Source organism: Phascolarctos cinereus, unplaced genomic scaffold (assembly GCF_003287225.1).
Source record: "Phascolarctos cinereus isolate Bilbo 61053 unplaced genomic scaffold, phaCin_HiC Scaffold_4;HRSCAF=312, whole genome shotgun sequence".
NCBI classification, from domain to species: Eukaryota; Metazoa; Chordata; class Mammalia; order Diprotodontia; family Phascolarctidae; genus Phascolarctos; species Phascolarctos cinereus.
The window spans coordinates 52,698,314-52,721,820 of NW_027555847.1; the positions used below are offsets into that span (position 1 = coordinate 52,698,314).

The 23,507-nt window shown below is 41.0% G+C and overlaps 1 protein-coding gene across 6 annotated transcripts in view; it reads left to right on the forward strand.

The window, feature by feature from the left end:
• The window catches only part of IRAK2 (interleukin 1 receptor associated kinase 2), a 49,293-nt gene extending 26,684 nt beyond the window's left edge, over positions 1–22,609 (forward strand). For 3 of the 6 annotated variants that reach the window (XM_020981010.2, XM_020981013.2, XM_020981015.2), the window contains 11 exons: positions 4,150–4,302; positions 7,730–7,836; positions 8,596–8,790; positions 8,928–8,992; positions 11,040–11,154; positions 13,253–13,362; positions 14,328–14,523; positions 17,345–17,407; positions 19,289–19,489; positions 19,793–20,084; positions 20,874–22,609. In XM_020981010.2, the coding sequence (XP_020836669.1) occupies positions 4,150–4,302; positions 7,730–7,836; positions 8,596–8,790; positions 8,928–8,992; positions 11,040–11,154; positions 13,253–13,362; positions 14,328–14,523; positions 17,345–17,407; positions 19,289–19,489; positions 19,793–20,084; positions 20,874–20,995 (1,619 nt within the window). In that variant the 3' untranslated portion in view covers positions 20,996–22,609. The remainder of the gene's footprint in view (positions 1–4,149; positions 4,303–7,729; positions 7,837–8,595; positions 8,791–8,927; positions 8,993–11,039; positions 11,155–13,252; positions 13,363–14,327; positions 14,524–17,344; positions 17,408–19,288; positions 19,490–19,792; positions 20,085–20,873) is intronic. The other 3 variants (XM_078152192.1, XM_020981014.2, XM_020981012.2) reach the window with 3 other exon arrangements.
• Positions 22,610–23,507: the final 898 nt, after the last annotated feature.

A 23,507-nucleotide genomic window follows, 5' to 3' on the forward strand; every position in this document is an offset into this window, starting at 1 on the left:
CAGCTAACAAGAACTGATATGCAGGTATCACTTTTTATAGTTTGTAAAGTACTTGACACATGAATACCTTAGTGAATTTCTGAATCTCACACACACGTGTGCGCGCGTGCACGTATATAAGTACAAAGTACTTTACACGTGAATACTTGAGTACTCATATGTATTTTATTCACACATACGCATGCATGCAGGTGTATAAGTACAAAGTACTTTACGCACAAATACCTTAGTACTCATATATATTTCACACATGCATACATGTGTATGAGTACAAAGTACTTTACACAAAAATACCTTAGTACTGATATGTATTTCACACATACACACATGCATGTGTATAAGTACAAAGTACTTTACACATGAATACATTAGTACTCATGTATTTCATGTGCAAAGTACAAAGTACAAAGTACTTTACACATGAATACATTAGTACTCATGTATTTCATGCACACATACACATGCATACATGTATGTACAAAGTACTTTATACACAAATACTTTAGTACTCATATGTATTTCATTCACACATACGCATGCATACAGGTGTATAAGTACAAAGTACTTTATGCACAAATACCTTAGTACTCATATATATTTCACACATGCATACATGTGTATGAGTACAAAGTACTTTACACAAAAATACCTTAGTACTGATATGTATTTCACACATACACACATGCACGTGTATAAGTACAAAGTACTTTACACATGAATACATTAGTACTCATATGTATTTTATGCACACATACACACATACATGTATGTACAAAGTACTTTATACACAAATACCTTAGTACTCATATGTATTTCACATACATACATGCGTATAAGTACAAAATACTTTACACATGAATACTTTAGTAGTCATATGTATTTCATGCACGCATACACATGCATATGTGTACAAGTACAAAGTACTTTACATACTAAACTTCTCATGTGAGTCTTATGACAAACCTGTGAAGTGAGTACTTCAGGTATTACTATTCTTCCCATTTTACAGATGAGGATACTGAGACCCACACTGATATTAATTGCATTGCCCAAGGTCCTATAACTTCAAGGCAGGAGAGGGAAAGGTAGCAGTGTAGGAAAGAGTCCATCCTTGGAGGCAGAAGGCCTAAATTGGATCCAGGCTCTGCCATTTACTAGCTACATATGTGACCTTGGGCTAGTCACTTCACTCAGCCTTAGTTTCCTCGTCTGTAATGTGGAGGTGACAATATTTGCAGTACTTATGTCACAGAATTGTGAGAAAAGTGCTTTGAAAATGATGAAGCACGAGGCAAATGTACATCAGATATTTAGAACAAATTTCACAGTGCACCCCGTGCGTTTGCCCTGGCTGTGCCCCATGCCTGGAATTCTCTCTTCTTTCCTCTTGGAATCCCTGGCCTTCTTCAGAATGCAGCTCAGGCACCGCCTTCTAACTTTATTGTTTACTTTAGATATTTTCTGAATATACTTACATGCCAACCTGTTGTTTCCCCCATTAGAATTTATATTCTAATTGTTCCAGGAGGGCAGGGCCTGCCCTCTCATCCTTTTATCCCCGGGGCCTGGCATATAGTGGGTATTTAATAAATGTTGATGGATGGTGCTTTAAAGTTATAAAGTGTTTTCCCTCCCTTCTGTGGGGAGCAGGGTACTGCAAGTATGATTATTCCCATTTTGAAACGAGCAAGTAGTCTCAAAGAGGTGAGATGTGACCAGCTTGGGGTGACGCTGGCAGTGTGTGTCAGAGCCAGGACTGAAACAAGTGGCTGTGGATTCTGAGTCCAGTGGTTTTCCCACAATTCCTCAAAGCCTCCAATGAGGGACATACCAAGTTGAGAAGGATTTCTCTTCCCATCCCCGGTACTGACTCATGCTGGGTCTTTGAGTGGGAATTCAGTTCTCATAAAACCCCCAACTCAAGGGTTCAAGCCAACAACGCTGTGACCTCATTTGCACTATTTGCTCTAACTGAAGTAGCCAGATGTGCAGTTTGACCCAGAAGCTTTCCCTCAGAAGCCCACACATGGGCTTGTCCAGCTCAGGGACAGGCAGCAAGGAGGCCTGGCTTCTAGTGCTTGGGAGTTTTCTGCTCTGTGAAATCCCTTTCGTTTCTAAAAGTTGATGATCGACTAAATCCTTCTTGGTCTTTTCATTAAAGCAGGCTCCCTAAGGATCCCTGTCTGCCAGGAAGCGTTTACTTGGGCTAGCTGTCTTATTCCAGTCACTGCTCTGTGTGTGTGTGTGTGTGTGTGTGTGTGTGTGTGTGTGTGTGTGTGTGTGGTGTGATTACTTCAGTGGATGGAGCTCCCTGTGAGGAATTCCCTTCATCAGTGAATGCTGGCACTTTCTTTCCAACTTCTAGTCTTAGATAGTATCCTGGGGATACCAAGAAATTAAATGACCAGCTCAGGACCCAGTTATCATTTGTATTTGAAAATAACCACAGTAGATAAAGTCAGGGAAACTCCTCTTCCTGAGTTAAAATCTGGCTTTAGACACGTACTAGCTGTATGACCCTGGGCAAGTCACTTACCCTGTTTGCCTCAGTTTCCTCATCTGTAAAATGAGCTGGAGAAGGAAACAGGGGTAACAAAGAGTCAGACAAAACTTAAACGACTCAGAACAACAGCAAAAAGTTTTTGAAATTGTCTAGGATTGAGATTCTTCACTAACTTAAAACACCTTCCACTCCTTCTTCCCCAGTGTCTGGTACACTACTTTGTACATGGTAGGTGCTTAATAAGTGTTTATTGAATGGATGAAGACAGAAATTTCACGGAAGAGTGAAGGGTAAATTTTCCTTCTCAGTAAAGACAACAGTTAGTTAGGACTCTGGAATTCTTCCTTGCTATCCATTTACTCCATCTGTAAAAATGGCGGTAGATGCGTTTCTAAGACTTTAGAACTGGAAGGATATCTTAGAGAATATCTAATACAACAGTTTACTTCATTTGTTTTTTTTTTTTTTGTGAGGCAATTAGGGTTAAGTGACTTGCCCACAGTCACGCAGCTAGTGAGTGTTATGTGTCTGAGGCCGAATTTGAACTCAGGTCCTCCTGACTCCAGGGCTGGTGCTCTGTCCACTGTGCCACCTAGCTGCCCCTAATTCATTTTTTTTTAAAGCTAAAGCTATTGAGATCCAGAGGGGCAAAGTGATTTATCCAAAGCCACGTAGCCCCCAATACCCAGGGCCGACTTCAGACTAGAATCAAGGTCTTCTGACTCCTAGTTCCATGTTCTTTTTACTAGAAGGTTAAGCTGCTTTCTGGAATGAGAGCTACTACAATCGTAATGTGTGCTTCTTTCTGGAAATTTAATCATGTTCTATAGCATTGGGTGAGTAGTGCATGGGAATCAGATGTCGTTAAAGGGACCTTGAGAGCCAGTGTGCCAAGAGGGGACAGAGTGTTGGGCTCTGAGCCAGGGAGCCTGAGGCTCAATCCCCCACTCCCCGCCCAACCCCTCACTTACTATCTGTATGAGCCTCTCTGAGCCTGAGGTGGCAGCCCTTCAGAACTAGACCTTATCAATGGATTCCTGCCTCAGTGGAGTTCCCACAACAAAATAACAATAATACTTTCATATATTATGTAGAATATAATAATATGTAATAATAGTGGTTTAACATAATATACGGTAATAACATATAGCACTTCAGAGTTTGCTAAGTGCTTATCAAAAGCACTTTTCAAAATCAGAGATCCGTAACATGTTGAAGTAAAGATACTTTGGAGACCCTCTTCAGGGGTGGGGAACCTGGGGTCTTGAAGCCACTTGTGGCTCTCTAGGTCCTCACGTGTGGCCCTTTGACTGAATTCAAACTTCACAGAACAAATCTCTTTAATAAAAGGATTTGTTCAGTAAAACCTGGACTCAGTCGAAAGGCTGCACCCACGGACCTAAAAGGCCACGTGTGACCTGGAGGCCGCGGGTTCCCCACCCCCTACGCCTAGTTCAACTTCCTCATTTTTGGATGAGGAGACTGAGTCCAAGATAGGTGGTGACTCACTAACAGAGGGAGTTAGTGGCAGAGATGGAATTACAACTGTCTCCTGGGTCTTAATGAGGGCAGACTTTTCTCTATATCATCTAGCTCCTGTTCACTGACATAATGAAAACCCTCTTCTCATTTTCTCCTCTTTCTAGGGGGTGCAAATCCTGAAATTGCTAGTGCTTCTCATGTTCTTCCTGACTCTCTGGGCCCTGGGAGGTCCCCTCTATCTTCAGCAAGAAAACCAGAGGAAATCCAAGAACAAGGCCCTATGAAATCCTCAGAATTGACTCCCTTCTCTAACTCAGGTACTTCCAGGAACAGTATGTGGTGACCCAGGACAAAAGCAAGTTTTCTAGGGTGTGGAATCAGCCTGGAAAAGGTCAGCTCTGCATTCAGCCATGCGTTTCATAGTTACTAAGAATATCCTCTGTAAAGCACCGGGCCAGGTCCTCTGCCTTACCCACAAATAGGAATGAGGTTGATGGTAATTATAGTAAGGGCTAATTTTTTCTTTCTTTTCTGTCAAGGTTACTAAATTAGTAAATCAGGGGAACGCTACAAATATAGTTTACCTATATGTTTAGCAAAGAATCAAACATATGATATTCTTGTTGGGAGGCTAGGTGGCACAGTGAATAGAATGCTGGGCCTGGAGTCAGGAAGACTCATCTTGCTGAGTTCAAATCTGGTCTCAGACACTAACTAGCTGTGTGACCCTGGGCAAGTCCCTTAACTCTGTTTTCTTCAGTTGCCTCAACCGTTAAAAATGAGCTGGAGAAGGAAATGGCAAACCACTCTAGTATTTTTGTCAAGAAAATCCCAAATCGGGGCAGCTAGGTGGTGCAGTAGATAGAGCACTGGCCAGGAGGACATGAGTTCAAATCCAGCCTCAGACACTTGACACTTACTAGCTGTGTGACCTTGGGCAAGTCACTTAACCCTATTGCCTACCCAAAAAAGAAAAAAAAATCCCAAATGGAGTCATGAAGAGCCAGACATGACTGAAAAAAAATGATCCAACAACTGAACTAATATTCTTGTGGGGAGTTGTTAATGGTTCTATGGCAGCTCAGTGGAACAGTGGATAGAGCCCTGGCCCTGGAGTCAAGACAGTCCCTAAGTTCAAATCCAGTCTCAGATTTATTAGCTGTGTGACCCTGGGCAAATCATTTAACCTCTATCTGCTTCAGTTTCCTCATCTGCAAAATGGGTGAAACAGTAGTGTTACCTCATAGGGTTGTTGTGAGGACCAAAATAATTTGTAATTTGTAAAGCACTTCGCAAACCTGAAAGCCCTATATAAGTGCTAGCCATGTTGTCTTGGAAGGAATTCTGCAGTGGAGTTCCCTAGTGGGGTCTGTACCTGTGAAATTTTTGCTAAATATCTAGGTAAATTATATCTATAACATTTCCCTGATTTACTAATTTAGTAACCTTGACATAAAAGAAAGAAAAGAGTAGCCATCATTATTATTACCATCAGTCTCATTCCTGTTTATGTGTACTTGACACCCTGGGTAGTGTTAACATTTGTATCAGCGACTTAATTAAACATATAGACAGTCGCCTGGTCATATTTGCAGATGGATGAAGCTAGGAGGGATAGCTTACACACCAGGGCTGGCGTCAGGATCCAAAATTACTTTGAAAGCCTAGAGAACTGGGCCAAATCTAGTAAGATGGAATTTGTGAGGCGTCACACTTAAGGTCTGCAACACACTTCACATGCTTTATCTTGTTTGATTCTCGTGTATATGTTTAAACAAATCACTGGGGGCAGCTAGGTGGTGCAGTACATAGAGCACTGGCCCTGCAGTCAGGAGGACCAGAGTTCAAAACTGACCTCAGACACATAACACTCACTAGCTGTGTGACTCTGGGCAAGTCACTTAACCCCAATTGCCTCACTTAAAAAAAATCATTGATGTAAATGACAAATAGCACAAGGACAAGGACAGATATCTGGGTCACTCCACTGCAGACTTCCTTCCATAGTGGCATAGAACCATTAACCATTGATTACTCCTTGAATTCAGACAGTCAACCATTTCTGAATCTGTCTAATTGTACTATTGTCTAGCCCACATAGCTTCATCTTTTTCACAAGAATAGCATGAAATTCTTTATCAAATGCTTGGCTAAAATGTAAACAATGTTCCTAGCATTCTGTGGCTTGTAAGATATATCTGTAGCATTCCCCTGATTTACCAGCTTAGTAATCCTGGCAGGGAAAGGGTTAGCAAGACCTGCCTTGTAGAAACCATAATTTAAAAAATTTCCATTTCCTTTCTGAGTGGTTCACTTTAATAATAGTTTCTAGAATTTTGCCAGGAATAGACTTCAAGCTCACAAGTCTAGAGTTTGCTGGTTCCATTATCTTTTAGTTTTATTTTGTTTGGAAAACGTGAATAATAGTGACTTCTGATTAGGGGGAGAGGAATCTGGAGATAGGCACAGATGGTATTTGAGCTTGCCCTTGAAGTGTCGACAGAGTTTCAACAGTTAGTGAAAGAAGGCAAAGGCATTCTAGGAAAAGAGAATGACATAAATAAAGACACAGAGTTAGGAAATGTGAGGGCACATTCAAAGGGTGGGGAGTGGTCTACCCCCAGTGAACTGGATTGTTGAGTATGTCAAGGAAAATACTGAGAGATAAGTCAGGGAAGGTAGGCTGGAGCGTTAAATACTATGCTACCAAGTTTGGGCTTTGCCCAGTAGGCCATGGGGAGCCAGTGATGTTTTTTGATCTGTAGAATGATGAGAATTGTACATTGTGGAGATGGTTTTGGAAGCCACATGTAGACTAGATAAGAGAGGGGAGGGATCAGACATAGGGATACCAGTTAGGAGGTTATTAAAATAACTCAATTTAGAGTCAGAGGGCCCCTACCAAGGTGATGACAGGAGAGTCAAAAGGAAGAGACCAATATCAGAAAATTTTCAGAGATAGAATGGGCAATATTTGCCAACTGGTAAGATGCAATGGATGATTGGGAGGAGTTGGAGATGCAAGGTTTTGAACTTGAATAACTGGGAAAGTGATGGTGCTATTAATGATCTCAGGAAAGGCTGGAGGAAGAACGTGTTTTTTGTGAGGCAGATGATGTGATCATCAGCCTTAGATGTTTTGAGGTTTTGGCAAGTCATCCAACTGGAAATGTTCAATGTGTAAGTGGACATGAAGGGCTAAAGTTCAGGCTAGAAGTTGGGGTTGGAGGTATAGATGTGGGGGTCACCCAAAGCCATGGGGAGTGGTTGAGACGGCCAAAACATAGTGTATTGAGAAAAACAAACAAACCTGAAAAGAGAACCTTGAGAATCACTTACATATAGTAATCTGGAGCAGGAAAGGGAGCTTACAAATAAAAGTCAGAGAGGAAGGAAGAGAACCAGAAAAGTGCAGTATCATGGAAGGCAAGGGAGAATTCTATAGTGTCAGAAGTTTCAAAAAAAAAACAAAAGTCAAGGAGGATTAAGATTGAGAAAAGACTATTGGATTTTGTCATTAGGAGTCATTAGGGACCTTTGAGAGAACAAATTCAGTAAAGTAGCTCGGGATGGAGGGAATAGATAAGAGCTAGTTGGACCTAGAATAAGTCTTAAAATCCTATTGGCCACTGAATGGGGCATAGGATAGAATGTTTTCCCCTTGACAAATCCAATTCCATGTAGGCTGATAGGAATAAACATGTGTGATTGATGCAGTCATATTTCATGCATTTTCCATTTCAGGGCCATGTCCAAGTGGATCCACAAACCAAGCCCTACATCTGCCTTTCACTGAAGAGGACCTCTATCGTTCCTTAAAAACAAATCCTTCTACTTCATTAGATACGAAGGTAAAATTCCATCTGTTGCCACTAAAATCTCTAGGTAGCAGTTTTTACAGCTAATGTCATTTGTTGTTTCTCCTCACCTGAAATATTATTCTTGAAAAACCTCACTCGGCCTGGCTTGAAGTGAGAAGTCTGAGTCATAGAATCTTTTCTAAAAGAAGTCAGTTTTGAGTATTTGTAAGTATATCACCAAATTAAGGTGAACCAAATGGAGGCCTCTACAGGACCTGCTTTGATACCCAGATAAAAGCCCATTTTTCAGTTGTTTCAGTTATGTCCAACTCTTCATGACTCCATTTGGGTTTTTCTTGGCCAAGATACTAGAAGGGTTTGCCATTTCTTTCTCCAACTCATTTTCCAGATGAGGAAACTGAGGCAAACAGGATTAAGTGACTTGCCCAGGTTCACACAGCTAGTGAGTATCTGAGGCCAGGAAGATGGGTCTTCCTGACTTAAGGCCTGACACTCTATTCACTGCACCACATAGCTGCCCTTAAGAACGTTATCATAACTGGTTCTTTTTTTTTCACTTTATTCTTTTTTTGTGTTTTTTTTCCCTTTTGATCTATTTCTTCTTTTACAACTGTGACTAATATGGAGATTTGTGTTACATGATAGCACATGTATAACCTATATCATATAGCTGATTCTTCATTTAAGCTCTAAGAATACCATGAGGTGACAGTGTTTAGGGTGCTTCACCCTCCTCCTATGAAGAACAAGGTTTTATGATCTGCTTATCTCTTCACTTTGGGTTCACAGAATTTCTGCATCTACATTCCTCAACAAAAACCACTTGTGAGTCTAATTGGTGAGAACCTTTACTGGACAGAAATGGAGGTGATCAAGGCCACCAATGGATTTAGCCAAGATAACAAAATCAGCGAAGGGAGTTTTGCTGATATCTATAAAGGGCAACGACACAACATGTTGTATGCCTTTAAGAAGCTTCAAAGGGCAAGTATTTGTCTACCTGATTGCTACACAGGGCAGTGCTGAAGCCCGGAGGGGTGGGCAAGAAGGTGTTAAACACTGGAGGTACATGTGGTGAAGACTGCTTTTAAAATATTTTCACATAAATTTGTTTTCAACAGACCAAGTGCCCAAGAGACATATCCATTGAGAGTTTCTTCCACATGGAAGTCCAGATTTGTCTTAGGTAAGTGTCTGGTTGGAAATACCTTCAATTAAAATTGCATATCCACATTAGAGTCATAGAGAAGGAGACAAGTATAGATATCATCTTATCTGACCCCTTTATCTTACAAATGAGGAACTGAGTATTAGAAGGGAAAGTGGTTTGTCCATAGGACTGGAACCCAGTTCTCTTGAATCCAAATCCTATGCTCTGTTTCATGGTATCATGCTGCCAAATCATTCGATCCAAATACTCCAAAAAATATTCGATAAGTTTTACAGTCCTCCATTGGTAAATGTTGTTATAATGTAATTATAATAGATTTAAAAAATTAATCTTAAAAATTAAAGACCGTATAAATTTGAATGGTACTTAAATGTAATTTTAGACTTTTCATCTGAGGATTTTAAAACTATTCACCCAAATTTTTATTTTATATAGTAACTTGTAGAGAGAGAAAGACCAAGGCATAGGAAAGCCCAGTAACTTACTGTGCTTGTAACAGTGATATCACAGTAACTTTTTTGAAAGTAGACAACAGATTAGGAATAAAACTGGGCTGTACTGATGCCATGCTGAGAGTGAATTCACCATTAAGACAGAATTTTAGGGCTGGAAGGAACCTCAGAAACAATAGCAATTGGAGCAGCAGCACAGGGCCCAGAATCAGGAGGACGTGTTCATATTCTGCCTTTGGCATGTCCTGGCCATGTGGCTTGGGGCAGTTCCCTTCATTTCTCAGAGTTTTCTCATATGTCAAATGAGCATAATATTTTTAGTACTTACATCATGCGGTCATTGGGAAGTTCAAATGAAATAACCACATGTAAAATACTTTGCAAACCTTAAAATGCCATATCAACCTCAATGATTATTAAGTGATTTACTCCCCATATAATTGTTATTAATAGTAATAAAATCATAGCATTAATTAGAGCTTCCTGTTTAATAGTAAAAATGATGGCTAGCATTCATATAGTCCTTTAAGGTTTGCAAAGCATTTTACATATATGTTCATTTACATTCATACATTTTACAAATATGTTCACTTATGCTACTAACTCATTAATAAAAGCAGACCTTTGTTTATTACATCATGGTTTACAAAGTGCTTTATATTCATTTGACCCTGTTAAGAAGATAATGTCAGTTTTCAGTTATAGGTGAATCAGCTGGGGGGAGGGGGAGATAGATTATGACTTGCTCATAGTCACTTGGCAGATTAGCAGCAGAGACTCAAAGCCACATCTCTTGATTCTGTTTGGTTCTCTTTCCATTGCAGCAGGTGACTGTGTCAGACTGCTATAGTTCATGTATTTTTCTTACTCTAGAATGCTGTCAAATCTAATGTCGTTTTTATTTTCAGAGGATGGTAGCAGGATAAGATGGTCATATGAGTTTCCAGGGGATCTTTCAGACCTTAGGATTTTCTGCATATTGGCAACAGCTAGAGATTGGGAACCCACTTCATAAAGCTGGTTCAATCCTAGGAAAGGCTCTAAGTAGTGAGGCAGAGCAGATAGAGTGTTGGACTCAGACTCAGGAAGTCCTGAGTTTAAATCTGGCTTTAGATGCTTACTATGTGAGTGACCCTGAGCAGGTCACTTAACTTATTTGTCTCAGTTTCCTCATCTATAAAATGGGGATAATGATAGCACCTACCTTCCAGGTTTGTTGTGATGAGAAAAATGAGATGATATGTATAAAGCTCTTTGTAAACCTTAAAGTGCTACATAAATGTCAGCTATTACTAGATAAGAGTTCAGCAACAATCAAAGGCAGATTTAGATTTGTTTTAAGGAAAACTTCCTGACAAGAGCTATCCCGATGAGGAACGACGGCCTCCCTTGGGAGGCTGTGGGTTCTCATCATTTGAGGTCTTCAAGGCATGCCCAGGTGACTACTTCTTAGGCACAGTGGAGTGGGAATCCTTTTTTTTTTTTCTGTATAGGTTGGATTAGATGGGCCCTGAGGGCCCCTCCACTTCTGAAATTCTATCATTCTGTAATGGAAATTAAAGAACTCATCTCCTCGCATTTTTCATACATAAATTTGTGTTTGTTTCCAGGTGTTCCCATCAAAACATCTTACCCTTGCTTGGCTTTTGTACCGGGGAAGTGTTTCACAGCCTGATACATCCCTACATGCCCAACGGCTCCGTGGAGGACAGACTCCAATGCCAAGTGAGGACCACATTGTAATGCAAAGTCTGAAGTTTCATGTACATTGCCTGATTTTTATTTTGCCTCTTAAGAAAGTGTTTAGAGATTATACACCCAACAACATGCAGATGTTTTCCATTCACTCTTATTACTGTCTATTGATCCCCGGTAGGCTGTGTGTGATCTTTATTGTGGAAGGAATGCATCCTTCAGTGAGAACATCGGGAGATGCTGTCATTCAATGACTCAGTCTCCAGGAGAGCTATCTCGGTGGAGGGGAAAGAGCAGATACTTCTTAAATTGGGATCACTTTATTGTACTCAGTTCTTCTTCGTAATAGGATTCATTGTGGTTGGCTTTTATCTGCATTTACCTAAGGTAGGAATCTGTTTACTGAGCTGGCCCTTGAAGTTAACTGATGCATTGAAAGGCAACGCTGGACCAGGTCTTTCTTTGTCTCAGCTCTGCTTTTAACCAGCTGTTTGACCTCAAGCAAATTATTTCTCCGGGGGAGGGAGGAAATAGAGAAATCCCCCTCTCTGGGCCTCTGCGGCCTCTTCTGTAAATTGAGGGGTTGGGCTAGATGATTTTCCTTTTTTTCTCCAATATATTTTTATTTATTTCATTAAATATTTCTCAGTTACATGTGAAACATTTTTAATGTTCATTAAAATTTTTTTTTGAGATCCAAACTCCCTCCCTCCTTTTCCCTCTCTTTGAGAAGGCAAGCAATTTGATAGAGGTTATACATATGTAGTCATGTAAGAACATTTCCATATTAGCCATGTTGCAAAAGGAAACAGACCAAAAGGAGGAAAACCCAAGAAAAATAAAGAAAGCAAAACAAAAAGAAGTATGCTTTGATCTGTATTCAGACTCCATCAGTTCCTTCTCTGGAAGTGGATAGCATTTTTCTTTATGAGTCCATCGGAATTGCCTTGGATCATGGGATTGCGAGAATAGCTAAGTCTTTCACAGTTGATCATCATTATAATGTTGCTGTTTCTGTGTACAATGATTTCCTGGTTCTGCTCACTTCACTTTGCATCAGTTCATATAAGTCTTGGGCTAGGTAATTTCTAAAGCCCCTTCTAGCTCTGGTGTTCTGTGTTCCAAGATCTCTAGCAGCACTAACATTCTGTGTTCTAATAGTCCAGGTTTCAAGGCCCTTTTCAACTCAGGTAGTCAGTATTTTAAAGTTCCCTTCCAATTCACATTTTCTGTGTTTTAAGAAAGTGAAATTTAATTAGACATTAATGTGGCTACTGTGTGAGAGATACAAAATGTAGGATTCTATATAATTTCATGACTTTATAGCAATTGAAGACCCCAGGATAAAGTTGTAGCTACATGAACATGGATGGCAATGAAAAAAACACAGAGATCATAGGGAAGGGAAAAAGCATTTATAAAGCACCTGCCAAATGCCAGATATTGTGCTAAGTGCTTTTATAAATATTACCTCATTTGATTCTCACAACGACCCTGTAAGGTAGGCGCTCTTATGATACCTATTTTTCAGTTGAGGAAACTGAGACAGCCAAAGGTTAAGTGTTTTGCCCAGGGTCACACAGCTAGGAGGTACCTGAGGGTGGATTTGAATTCAAGTGTTGACCCCAGGCTCAGCAGTCTATCCACTGTACCGTCTAGCTGCCCCTGATGCTCTGAGGGGCACTAAAGAAAGGAGTTAGGATTGCTAGGATTCGGACTTTACTTTCCTCAAATAAGTCATTTTCACTATTATGAATACCCAAATGAACTATAAAGGATATATGAAGAAAGACACTATCTGCACCCAGAGAAAGAACTGATAAATAGAAATATGTACAGAATAATTTTACACACACACACACACACACACACCCCTATTTGCGTCTAATGGTAGCCATCTCTAGGGTGGGGGGGCGGACGGAAGAAATTTATATGACCATTTTGTTGCATATTTGAAAGGAATAGCAAGTTGTGCATAATGGATTTATGGTTTCATGTGCAATCATCTTTTCTATTGTGTTGTGTTATGGAAATGCTTATTGTATGCCATGAATTAAACATAAAATTTACTTTCAAGTTAAAGCTAACAGCCCAGAAGTAACTCATTCTTTTCCTCTTCTTCCTTTAGGACAGTACTGATCCCCTGACCTGGGAACAGCGGATTAGCATTTCCTTAGGTTTTCTCGGAGCCACAGAATACTTACATGGTCTCAAGATTATTCATGGCAATATCAAAAGGTGAGAACAGGACACAAGTGACTGTTGCTGAGTTCGGTTTCCTTAGAGCCCTAACTTAGAATCCTTTCATTCAGGACAAAAGCAGTTTTGGGGAGGGAGGCAACGGACTAGAGGAAAATCACGCTGTGGGTGCACTTGCCTTGTGAGAGCCCATGTTCTATCCTTCAGAGTATCCCACCAGCATCCCAATAAGTGTTGGGGGAAAGGCAGGCCAAGGGAAAGGAGTACCCTGGTTACAAGCCAGCCAAGGGAACAGGGTCCATAGGCTGGTAGAGTTTTTCAAGACATGGCAGCAATTTCTGGAGGACTGGAGGGTTTACAGGAAGAGGAAGGAAGTTTGCCTCTCACATGCCAGTGCCCTGGAATAAAGCCCCAGTTGCCTTGTCCTAGTTATGGCTCTTGATGCCCTTATCCCCTTTTCCTCTTATAGGATAAAAGGAATTAGAGTTGGAAGGGACCCAAGTATTCTTCTAATCTAATCCCTTTCATTTAGCAGATGAGAAAATTGAGGCTTAGGTAGGGGAAAGAAACTTGCCCAGTTCACTCAGGTAATAAATAAATAGCAAAGTCTTGACTAGAACTTATGTTCTTTGATTTCACGTCTACTGATATTTTCATGATATCGTACTGCCTCCCACAGACTGAGCTGTGAGCAAGACCCTTTGTCTCCTTTATCCTCATCTTCTGATTAGATTAGATGATCTCCAAGGTTCTTTCCTGTTCTGACATTCAACAACTTATTTAGCAAAATGGGAGAATATAATACTGATATTATTGACCTTGTAGGAGTATTATAAGGATAGCATTGTGGTTAGACTCTTTGAGGCCACACCCAAGGAATCCAACAAAATTCATTGTAGCGAAAAAACTCAGGCTACTCCAAATTTTGGCCTCATTTGTTTTTGAGTACCTTTTTCTGGCCAGCTCAGAAGGATAACATTTTGCCTCTGCTTGATCTCCTATAGCTCCAACATTCTGTTGGAAAAAAACTTCACCCCGAAACTTGGACACCCAAGGGTTCAATTATCCTCTGATGATAAAAAATCCTCCTATACCATGATGAACACCCAGCTTTTCCAGGCCTTGGCTGCGTATGTCCCAGAAGATTTCATCAGAGTGGGGCAGCTCACAGAAAGAGTTGACATCTTTAGCTGTGGAATAGTAAGTTTTCCATTCTTTGCAGGGATGGTCTCTAAGTGTCTTTCCTTTGCCTGCCTTGTAATATGGCAGAATGGGTAGAGTGCCAGGCTTGGCATCACAAAGAATTGCATTCACATTTTACCTCTGACATTTATTAGCTTTGAGATGGAGAAAATTACTTCACCTCTATGTGCCTGAGGCAACTTAATAAGTCATAGATTCTTCCCTGAGTGGAAAGAATGGGGCATGACAAGGGAATGATCAACAAGACTGATAGCTCTTTCTCAATTCTATGGATACTAATGGGTGGCCATTCTTAGTTGGCGGAACAATTTGTCTGATTAATTCCAATAATGAACAGACTAGCATTCTCAAGAAGTGACCCCTGAGTGGTTCTTCTCTCCAACCAGGAGGTTCACAGGAGCTAGAAAGGACTTGTCCAGGGACCATCTAGTTTATTAACAACAATGGCCAATATTTATGTAAAATGCTTTAAATATGTTATCTCATTTGATACTCACAAAAACCCTGGGAAGTAGGTGCTGTGATTATTCCCATTTTACAGATGAGGAAATTGAGGCAGATAGAGGGTAAATGACTTGCCTAGGTTCACATAGCTAGTCAGTTTCTGAGGTCACATTTGAACTCAGGTCTTCTTGACTTCAGGCCCAGCCTCTATGTACTATGACACCTAGGTCCTTCGCAGTAGATACTACAGGTATTATTATTTCCATTTCACAGGTGAGGAAATTGAAGCTCGTGGAAGTTAAGTGACTTGCCTTAAGTAACACAAGTTAAAAAGTATCAGAGGAGGACCTGGGTCTTTCTGACTTCAAGTCCAGTCACTGTCCACTACTCCAAAATGCTTCCTGAGGGCCTGAACCATACCTTGTATTTCTCTGCATCCCCAACAGCGTCTAGGACAAGAATGGGCCCACACCAGCATTTAATCATTGATCTAGTTGGAAATGGAGTTACTGAGTTAAAAAAAAGTTTTATTTGCATCTTTGGTTTTTATATTGTAGTCATTCCAAGATATACTCCTCCCTTCCAGTTCTGTTTCCTGGAATTGAATCCTCCCTAGTTAAGCAGAAACAAGAGATAATAGTGGCCATATGTGCAACATTTTGCCCTTGTGTTGGACTCAGTAATCTTGAGGAACATTTGGAAGGGCAGCCTCTCAGAAAGAAGACCTTTGTGTACTTGAAAAATCACATTCCATTGTGTAGTGTATTGTAATAAGTCCTTGGGCATAGAGTTAAAAGAACAGAGTCGAGTTCTGGGTTCTTGTCTTGCCTTTGCTGTGAACTACCTGTGTATCCTAATACTTTGTGCTTTAATTAAATTCTGCAAGAATCCAATGAGTGATCAGACTTTGCTTAGGAGGATCCCAAAAAAATCAAAAGCCGTGGTCTTGCTGTCAAGGATCTAAAGGTCTTTTTGGCACAAGCAGGGCAATTTTGTTACAACCTTGCTAAGTTTTATACACAATTTTAAAAAACAAGCTATACATAATAGTTCATGGTTTAGTACACAGTCTTTTTTTGTTGTTGTTGTTCTTCTAACATTGAAATGTTTGTGTCTATTGATGATTAAGTTCATTAAAATAGGACGTTTTAAAAGTAGATCTTGGGGCAGCTAGGTGGCTCAGTGGATAGAGCTGGTCCTGAAGTCAGGAGGACCTGAGTTCAAATGTGGCCTCAGACCAAACACTTGACACTTACTAGCTGTATGACCCTGGGCAAGTCACTTAATCCCAATTGCCCCCCACCCCCCAAAAAAAGTAGATCTTATTGGAGAGGTGAGACAAGTAGATGGAAATATCACAACATGAGACAGAAGATTAATTGTAGGGAAAACAAGTGGTACTGACTATAAGTGGTATCAAATTTCAGAAATGGAGACACAAGTGTGGGCTGGAGTGGCTGCTCAAGACTTTCTGTACAAGTGGGACTGGAGCTGAACCTTGAAGGTTGGGTGGGATTTGGTCAGACGGAATGGAGGGGGCACAGAGTAAAGTCACGCAGATGGCAATGAGCCAAACATGCCTGTGGAGTGGTGAGGGGCATGACTTCATCAGGAGGAAGTTGGTGTTGAAGAAGAGTAGGTGGTAAGATTGGCTAGCTACGCTGGGGACAGATTTCGGATAGCCTAGGAAAATAGTTAAGGAGTGTAGCTTGTAAGCAATGGAGGCCACCAAAGGCAATATGGTACAATGGAAAGGCCACTGGTTTTAGAGTCAGAGGACCTGGGTGCAAATTCTGCCTCTGTCACTTGCTACCTGTATAACCTTAAACCTTAGTCTCCTGGTCTATAAAATACATGGTTGGATGAGATGGTCTCTCAGGTGCCTTCTACCTCTGATTCTATGATCCTGTAAAGATTTCTGGGTAGTAGAGTAACTTAGTGAAAGTAGTGCTTAAAGAAGAGATGAGTCTGGGAGTTATACTCAGTATGGATCAGAGTTGTTCAGTTGTATCCAATTCTTCGTGACCCCATGTACTATAGGGAGAGACTTTCTACTATAGGGAAGACCTTCTGGGGACCATCTTAGTAGTAGCTCAGGTCTGCATAACAGTGGTGCCAATTTTCTCACCTGAAAAATGGGAGCAGTGATAACGGTACCACCTAACACCTACTATATTGGGGACAAATGCAAATTCAGTAATCAATTGGAAACAGCTTTAAACATATATACATTACATATACACTCACACACACACACACAGAGGCTGAAGTACTTTCCAAATACTAGATATTATTATTATGAATCGTAGGTAACTCTCTTGAATAGACTATGTATACAAGCATACTCAAGACCCTAATAAAATGTTCTCACTAGGTGTTAGCAGAGATTCTGACTGGTATCCCAGCGATGGATAAAGAGAGAACTCCAGTTTATCTGGTAAGGTCCTGCTTCATTTAGTTAAGGTTCTGTACTATCAAGGCCAAGTTCATTGGGCCCGTTCATAACCTTTTTACCTTAGCCAGAGACTGGCTCGGGTGTGGGGTAGGAGGGGAGGATGTGTGTTCTCTCTGGGGCTCTCTGACATGTCAATGGAAGGTAGTCTTAGTCACCTGTGTAGCCTTGGCTGTTTTGTAATGACCCTGTCTTCACAGAGTCACCCTTCTGGTAACTTGATTTTTGACTACGGAGTAGGTACCAAGCAGAGCCACAGTTGTGGAGAAGTTAGAGGAGAGGAGAGGGAAGAGACGGGTCATAACTCCCACAATTCTCAATTCCAACAGAGCCCACAAAATATGAGTGTTCATCTATTCAGCTACCACTATGCCCTTCCCCATTTGCAGAAAACCTTCTTTGTTTTCTCCCAAGTGCTAAACCGGGTCTGCCCAAAGGCAGCAGCAGGGCTGTGGCCGGTCTGATCTCGGAGCAATACTTCCCCCACTCTTCCCTTTGTTTCTACTTATGTGTATATATTAGCTCCTCCTCTAGGACAGGAGTGTTCAAGAGAGTTTGTTTTCATGCTATTCACAGTGCCTAGCACTGCTGTCTGGAACACTTGGGGTTTTTTGGGGGGTTTTTTTTGGCTAGGCAATGGAGTTAAGTGACTTGCCCGGGGTCACACAGCTAGTAAGTGTTATGTGTCTGAGGCCACATTTGAACTCAGGTCCTCCTGAATCCAGGGCCTGTGCTCTATCCACTGCGCCACCTAGCTGCCCCAATAAATACTTGTTGATTAACTTATTGATTCCCAAATACACTTGCTCAAGGCCACCCCATACCAAACCATGTGACTGATGCAGTTAGTTATAGTTAAATCTGCCCTCTCTCCTTTCTTTGTTTTGCTGGGTTCCCCTGGTTACTGTGGTAAGTTTGGAAATGCTGGGCAAATGTATCTCCCTTCCTGGAGTAACAGTCAATTCAAAAGCCCTTGCTTTACTGACTCAGCCTTCATACACAGAAGTCAGCACTTCATGGTGTTCATGGGTTACTCCAGTCTGAATGATAGTTCTCTGCTGTCTGTTACAGACTTTATCATTTGAGTAGTTTCATTTTTTCCCTCATTGGGGTAGGTAATTTCCTGTAAAGGGTGTGTTGTGTCATGCAGCCTTTGGATTAGGCAATTTCCTTTTGCACGGGACCAAAACTCTTCCCCTTCTTGGCTGGCCCCAGTATTGCCCTCCATTCTATGTCAGGGCTAGAAGCAGGAAGGGGCTCTTTTTCCACCTAGAAGAGGAAAGAATTGTTATTTTCTCCCATCACTGCAGTCCATAGGCCTACCCCATTTCCCCCAAGCCTACAAAGTGGCCACTTTGGAAGGGTCAGGATGTGGCTAGTGGCCAAACAGAAATTTTTCATTGTCTAGACCAGGGGTTTTCTCACTGGGTTCCACGATGGGATGCCTAGGGTTCTATGAAGTTCATTGAGTTTGGTGGGATATTTGGCAAGTAGAGTTTAGTTTTCAGAAATATTCGAATTTCCCTTCCATCCCTCTACATTTTATATTAGTGAGGGGATATTATTTTAAAATGTTCTCCCTTGCACTTTTATATCCAAATTTTTTCTCTTCCCTTCACCCTGTAGTGGTGCATTTGTTCCCAAGGGCAAATCAAGGACTGGGCAAGGAAGTGACCAATAAAAGGATTGTATAGGTGGAAAATGGATGACATTTGTTTTTCCATGATATCAAGGTTCCATAAATTTCTTTTTGGAAAAAAAAAATCCCACAGCCTGAAAAAGTTTGAAAGTCCCTATTGCAGATGGTTTAGGGGGAACTTGTGGTTAAGCATTATCAGCTCTCATAACGATCTCTTCCTTCCATAGAAGGACCTACTCATCAGTGAAATCCCAAGCACTAAAGCCCTACTGTGCTCCAAGGACAAGTGTGTGGAGAAGCTAGCTGCAAAGGAGATCTGCCAGAAATACCAGGATGCCAAAGCTGGGCACCTGCCAGAGGACTGTGCTGTAGACTTTGCCACAGCTATCTATCTCTGCCTGCAGAAAAAATCCCCCAGCCTTACCCAGGTAAGATTGAGTTTCTTCCCCAGTCACGCTCTTAACCCGCTGGATAGATGAGCTGGTTGAGGCAAGCAGGGTGCTTCATCCATTATATTATTTATTCCTCACAATAGCTCTGTGAGTCAGAAAGGGCAAATTCCACTTTTGCAAATATGGAAACTGAGGCTAGGGAGACTGAACAACTTGTCCAGAGCTGGGACTAAGAGCCTAGGTCTTCTGACTTCCAAAGCCATGGCTCTTTTCACTGTATCACATGCATTCTCCTTTATAAAGAAGAGCTGACTGGAGAATGTATCTCCTTCCCCACAGGTGCATGCTACTATGGCAGAGTTAGACCGACAAATCAGAAATCATCAGGGTCTCCTCAACTCTGGCAGCAACTTGGAATTGAAGAGGGCATCAGTGAACACCCCAGAAGAAACCGATGACGTTGACAATCTTAGCACAGAAGTCTCTTCTTCAGATGACCAAGACAAGAGTGGACTCTGGGCAGGGGCAGGGTCCTCATCGCCCCAACCAGGGTATAGGGAAGGAAAGTGTCTGACCAGTGGGGTAGAGGCTGACTCTTCAATGTGTCCTGGTCCTTCACATCCTCAAGATGGTAAGAACATGGGAACCTTTATCCTCTCCTTCCCCATCTCAGAATCACGCACTTTCCCTGACTCCAAATTCAGGGGGAGGTTTGTAGATTCTCCTGTCACCTTGCAGCACACCCCCAAATTACCTCTGGCAGCTGCTGTTTAGTATTCTGTTAGGGGGTTACAGAATTTCTAAATGATTCCTGAGAGGTCAAGAGTTGGGTCTTTAGGCAGTAAAAAGGGTGAGGTTGAAGAAGCTTGTCTTTAGTCTTTCTTCATTTTCATTTTGATGCTTTAATTTTTTTTTCTCAAATTCCCTTCCCTGAACATGCACCCAGGGCTCTCATGCCACTGTGGGCATTCACTTACTACAGAACCGTTCTCTGGTCCTTTTTTCTTCTCCCTTCCCCATTATGAAAAATAACTGTTCTTTGACCCATTACCATCAGGGCTTTCTAGGTAATTGGTGATTTAGGTAGGGGTGTGGGTGGGACATTAGCAACTAGAGCGATTAGAAACTGTCCAGTTACAGGGAACCATCTAGGCAGAGGCAGTTCATTTCACTTTTGGACAGATTTAACTGTTAAGACATTTTTCCTTACATCCAGATGAAATCTACCTCTCTCTTCAACTTTTACCCAAGCCTCCTAATTCCGCCCTCTGGGAACATGAAGAATAAGATCTTGAGCCATTGAAAATTTTTGAGTGGGGAGGGAGTGGAAGAGGGAGGAATGACTTAATTAGTGAATCTTAAAAATGTGATCCCCCCCTTTTTTTTGCTCCTACTTATATTAATTTTTCCTTGATGTTAGCAACAGAAGATTCTTGGGAAGTTGAAGTCAATGATGCCAAGAAGAAATTGATGGAAAATATTTTGCTCTATGAAGAAGAAAAGTTAAACAGTGAGGAGCTATTTGGATCTTTTAAGCCTTAAATTAGGTGGAGGAAATACCTAATTAACATGGGAAAAATGAAGTCAAAACAAGAGACAAGATAGAGACTTATCAGTTCTTTGTGGACAAAGACTTTCAGATCATAAGAGTGGATGAGATAAAGCCTCTACTTTTATAGACATAAAAATCTACCTGGTCTATTAGCCTTCCACAATCTGAAGTCTGAGCTTTGAGCTTCAGACTTGAGATAAAGGAAATATAATGCTTGAAGGAGCCCTAGAAGGGAGAAGGAAACTATGAAATACATTATCAAGCCTTTGGAATAGTTCTCTGTATCAAAGAACAGTGTCTAGTTCACTGAGTTTGACTATCACTAAGCAATATGCCTCTTGGTGAAGTCCAGAGTTTATCTTGGAAGCCTCAAAAATAGCCCTGAACTTGATCTAAAGAGACTTCCTAGAGCACCTGAGCAGAATAACTGACTGAGCATCTGCCTGATTTTGGAACATGAAGGACTGCTGAACTTTGCATTCAAGCTAGGCAAAACCAATGATACTGTCTTTTAAGTTTGTGTTAGAATTCATTCCCTATTCCTGGCCCTGGTCAGTAAGGCACCTGATCCCAGTCACAAGTGAGATGTGAATAGTTTAGGACTCCACCTATTACATGGGAGGTGTGAACACTTTAGTTCCCCATATTACTGAGAGATGTGAACACTTCAGGGCTCCACCAATTATATGGGAGGTGTCAACACTTTAACTCCCCATATTACTGAGAGATGTGAACACTTCAGGGCTCCACCAATTATATGGGAGGTGTCAACACTTTAACTCCCCTCATATCACATGGGAGGTGTGAACAGTTTAGAGACCAGTCTCTTTTGCTGAAAATGAATCAGATATTTATTTCTTATTTGCCATTAGCTTTACCTGTGCAACATATTATCCCTCTACCTCTGCCCTCAAGGGACATCACTGATGCAAAGGAAGGAAAATGTATTTTCCTTTCTTTTTCTAAGCTACACATTCTAATAAAGAATTTTTATTTTGAGAATAATGTATGTTGTTCAGATTTAGAGTCAGAGGCCCTGGGTTTGAAAGCTAGCTCTTATTACCTATGGACCTTAAAGAAGTCACTGACTCCATCCTGAGTCTCAGTTTCTTCATCTGAAAAATGGAGTGGGAGTTGCTACTTTCTAAGGTCTTGTCCAGATCTGGCATCCTAGGATTCTAATTTATTGCTTTTAGCAACATTTTGATACATAATACTCTGAGAGGCAATGGGGCGTGGTGAAGAAGGGGCTAACCTTGAAGTCAGGAAGGTCTTGTCTCATCCAAGTCAGGCCCCCAATACAGATGAGCTGTTGATCACACGGAAGCCATTTAACTTCTCAGCACCCTAAATATTTCTCTAAGACAGTGGTCTCCAAGTTGTTTTGATTACATACCCCTGTCAGCAAAAATTTTTGAGCTCTTCAATATATTTGTATTTATTTATAAATTGCATACATGTGTAACTTATATTATGTGGAGTATAAAATATATACTAACATGAAGCAGAAAGAGAGGGTTGTACATGAAATGGTGAATCTCTATTATATAGAGCTTGCTTTTCCTTCTAAGGCTATAATAAATCCAACATGAAGCTTTCAAAGATGTCCTGCTTGTCTGCATTTCCTCTAGCCTTACTTATGTTCTTTTCTATGCATTCTTCGACAAAACAAAAACAAAAAAATAAACCTTCAGTGACTCTCTTTTTTTTTGGTGGGGGGCAAATATTTTGCTGGTTTCCTCATTTCCTACCTCCTCTCCCCAAAACTGAAAAACAAAACATAAAATTCTTGTAATAATGTTCAGCTAGAAAATTTCCATCTATTTTTTGTTATTTGTTTTGTTTTTATAAACTATCTGGAAAGTGCTGAACTTATATATTTTTAATAGGTTGCAGAATTCTCTTTCTAAGCATGTGTATAGGAGAATTTTTCAAGGTGATATAGTCATTTTTTTGGCAACACAGTCACCTAAAAATGGAAACCTTTTCTTTTTTCTTTTTTTGGCTAGGCAATGGGGTTAAGTGACTTGCCCAGGGTCACACAGCTAGTAAGTGTTATGTGTCTGAGGCTGGATTTGAACTCAGGTCCTCCTGAATCCAGGGCTGGTGCTCTGTCCACCACGCCACCCAGCTGCCCCCAAAATGGAAACCTTTTCAAACTTTTGTTTTCAAAATGCTCTCTCCAGGGAATGAGTGAATATTATTCTCATCAGATTTGACTTAAGGAGGGAATACCCTACACACTCAAATGGGTATGGAAGTCTATCTTACCCTACAGGAAAATAGGGGGGAAGGGGATAAGAGAGCAGGAGGATGATAAAGGGGAGGGCAGGTTGGGGGAGTTGGTTATCAGAAGCAAACACTTCTAAGGAGGGGCAGGATCAAAAGAGAGAATAGAATAAATGGGGGAGTGGGATAGGATGAAGGGAAATATACTTAGTTTTTCACAACATGACTACTGTGGAAGTGTTTTGCATGACTACACATGTATAACCTGTATCC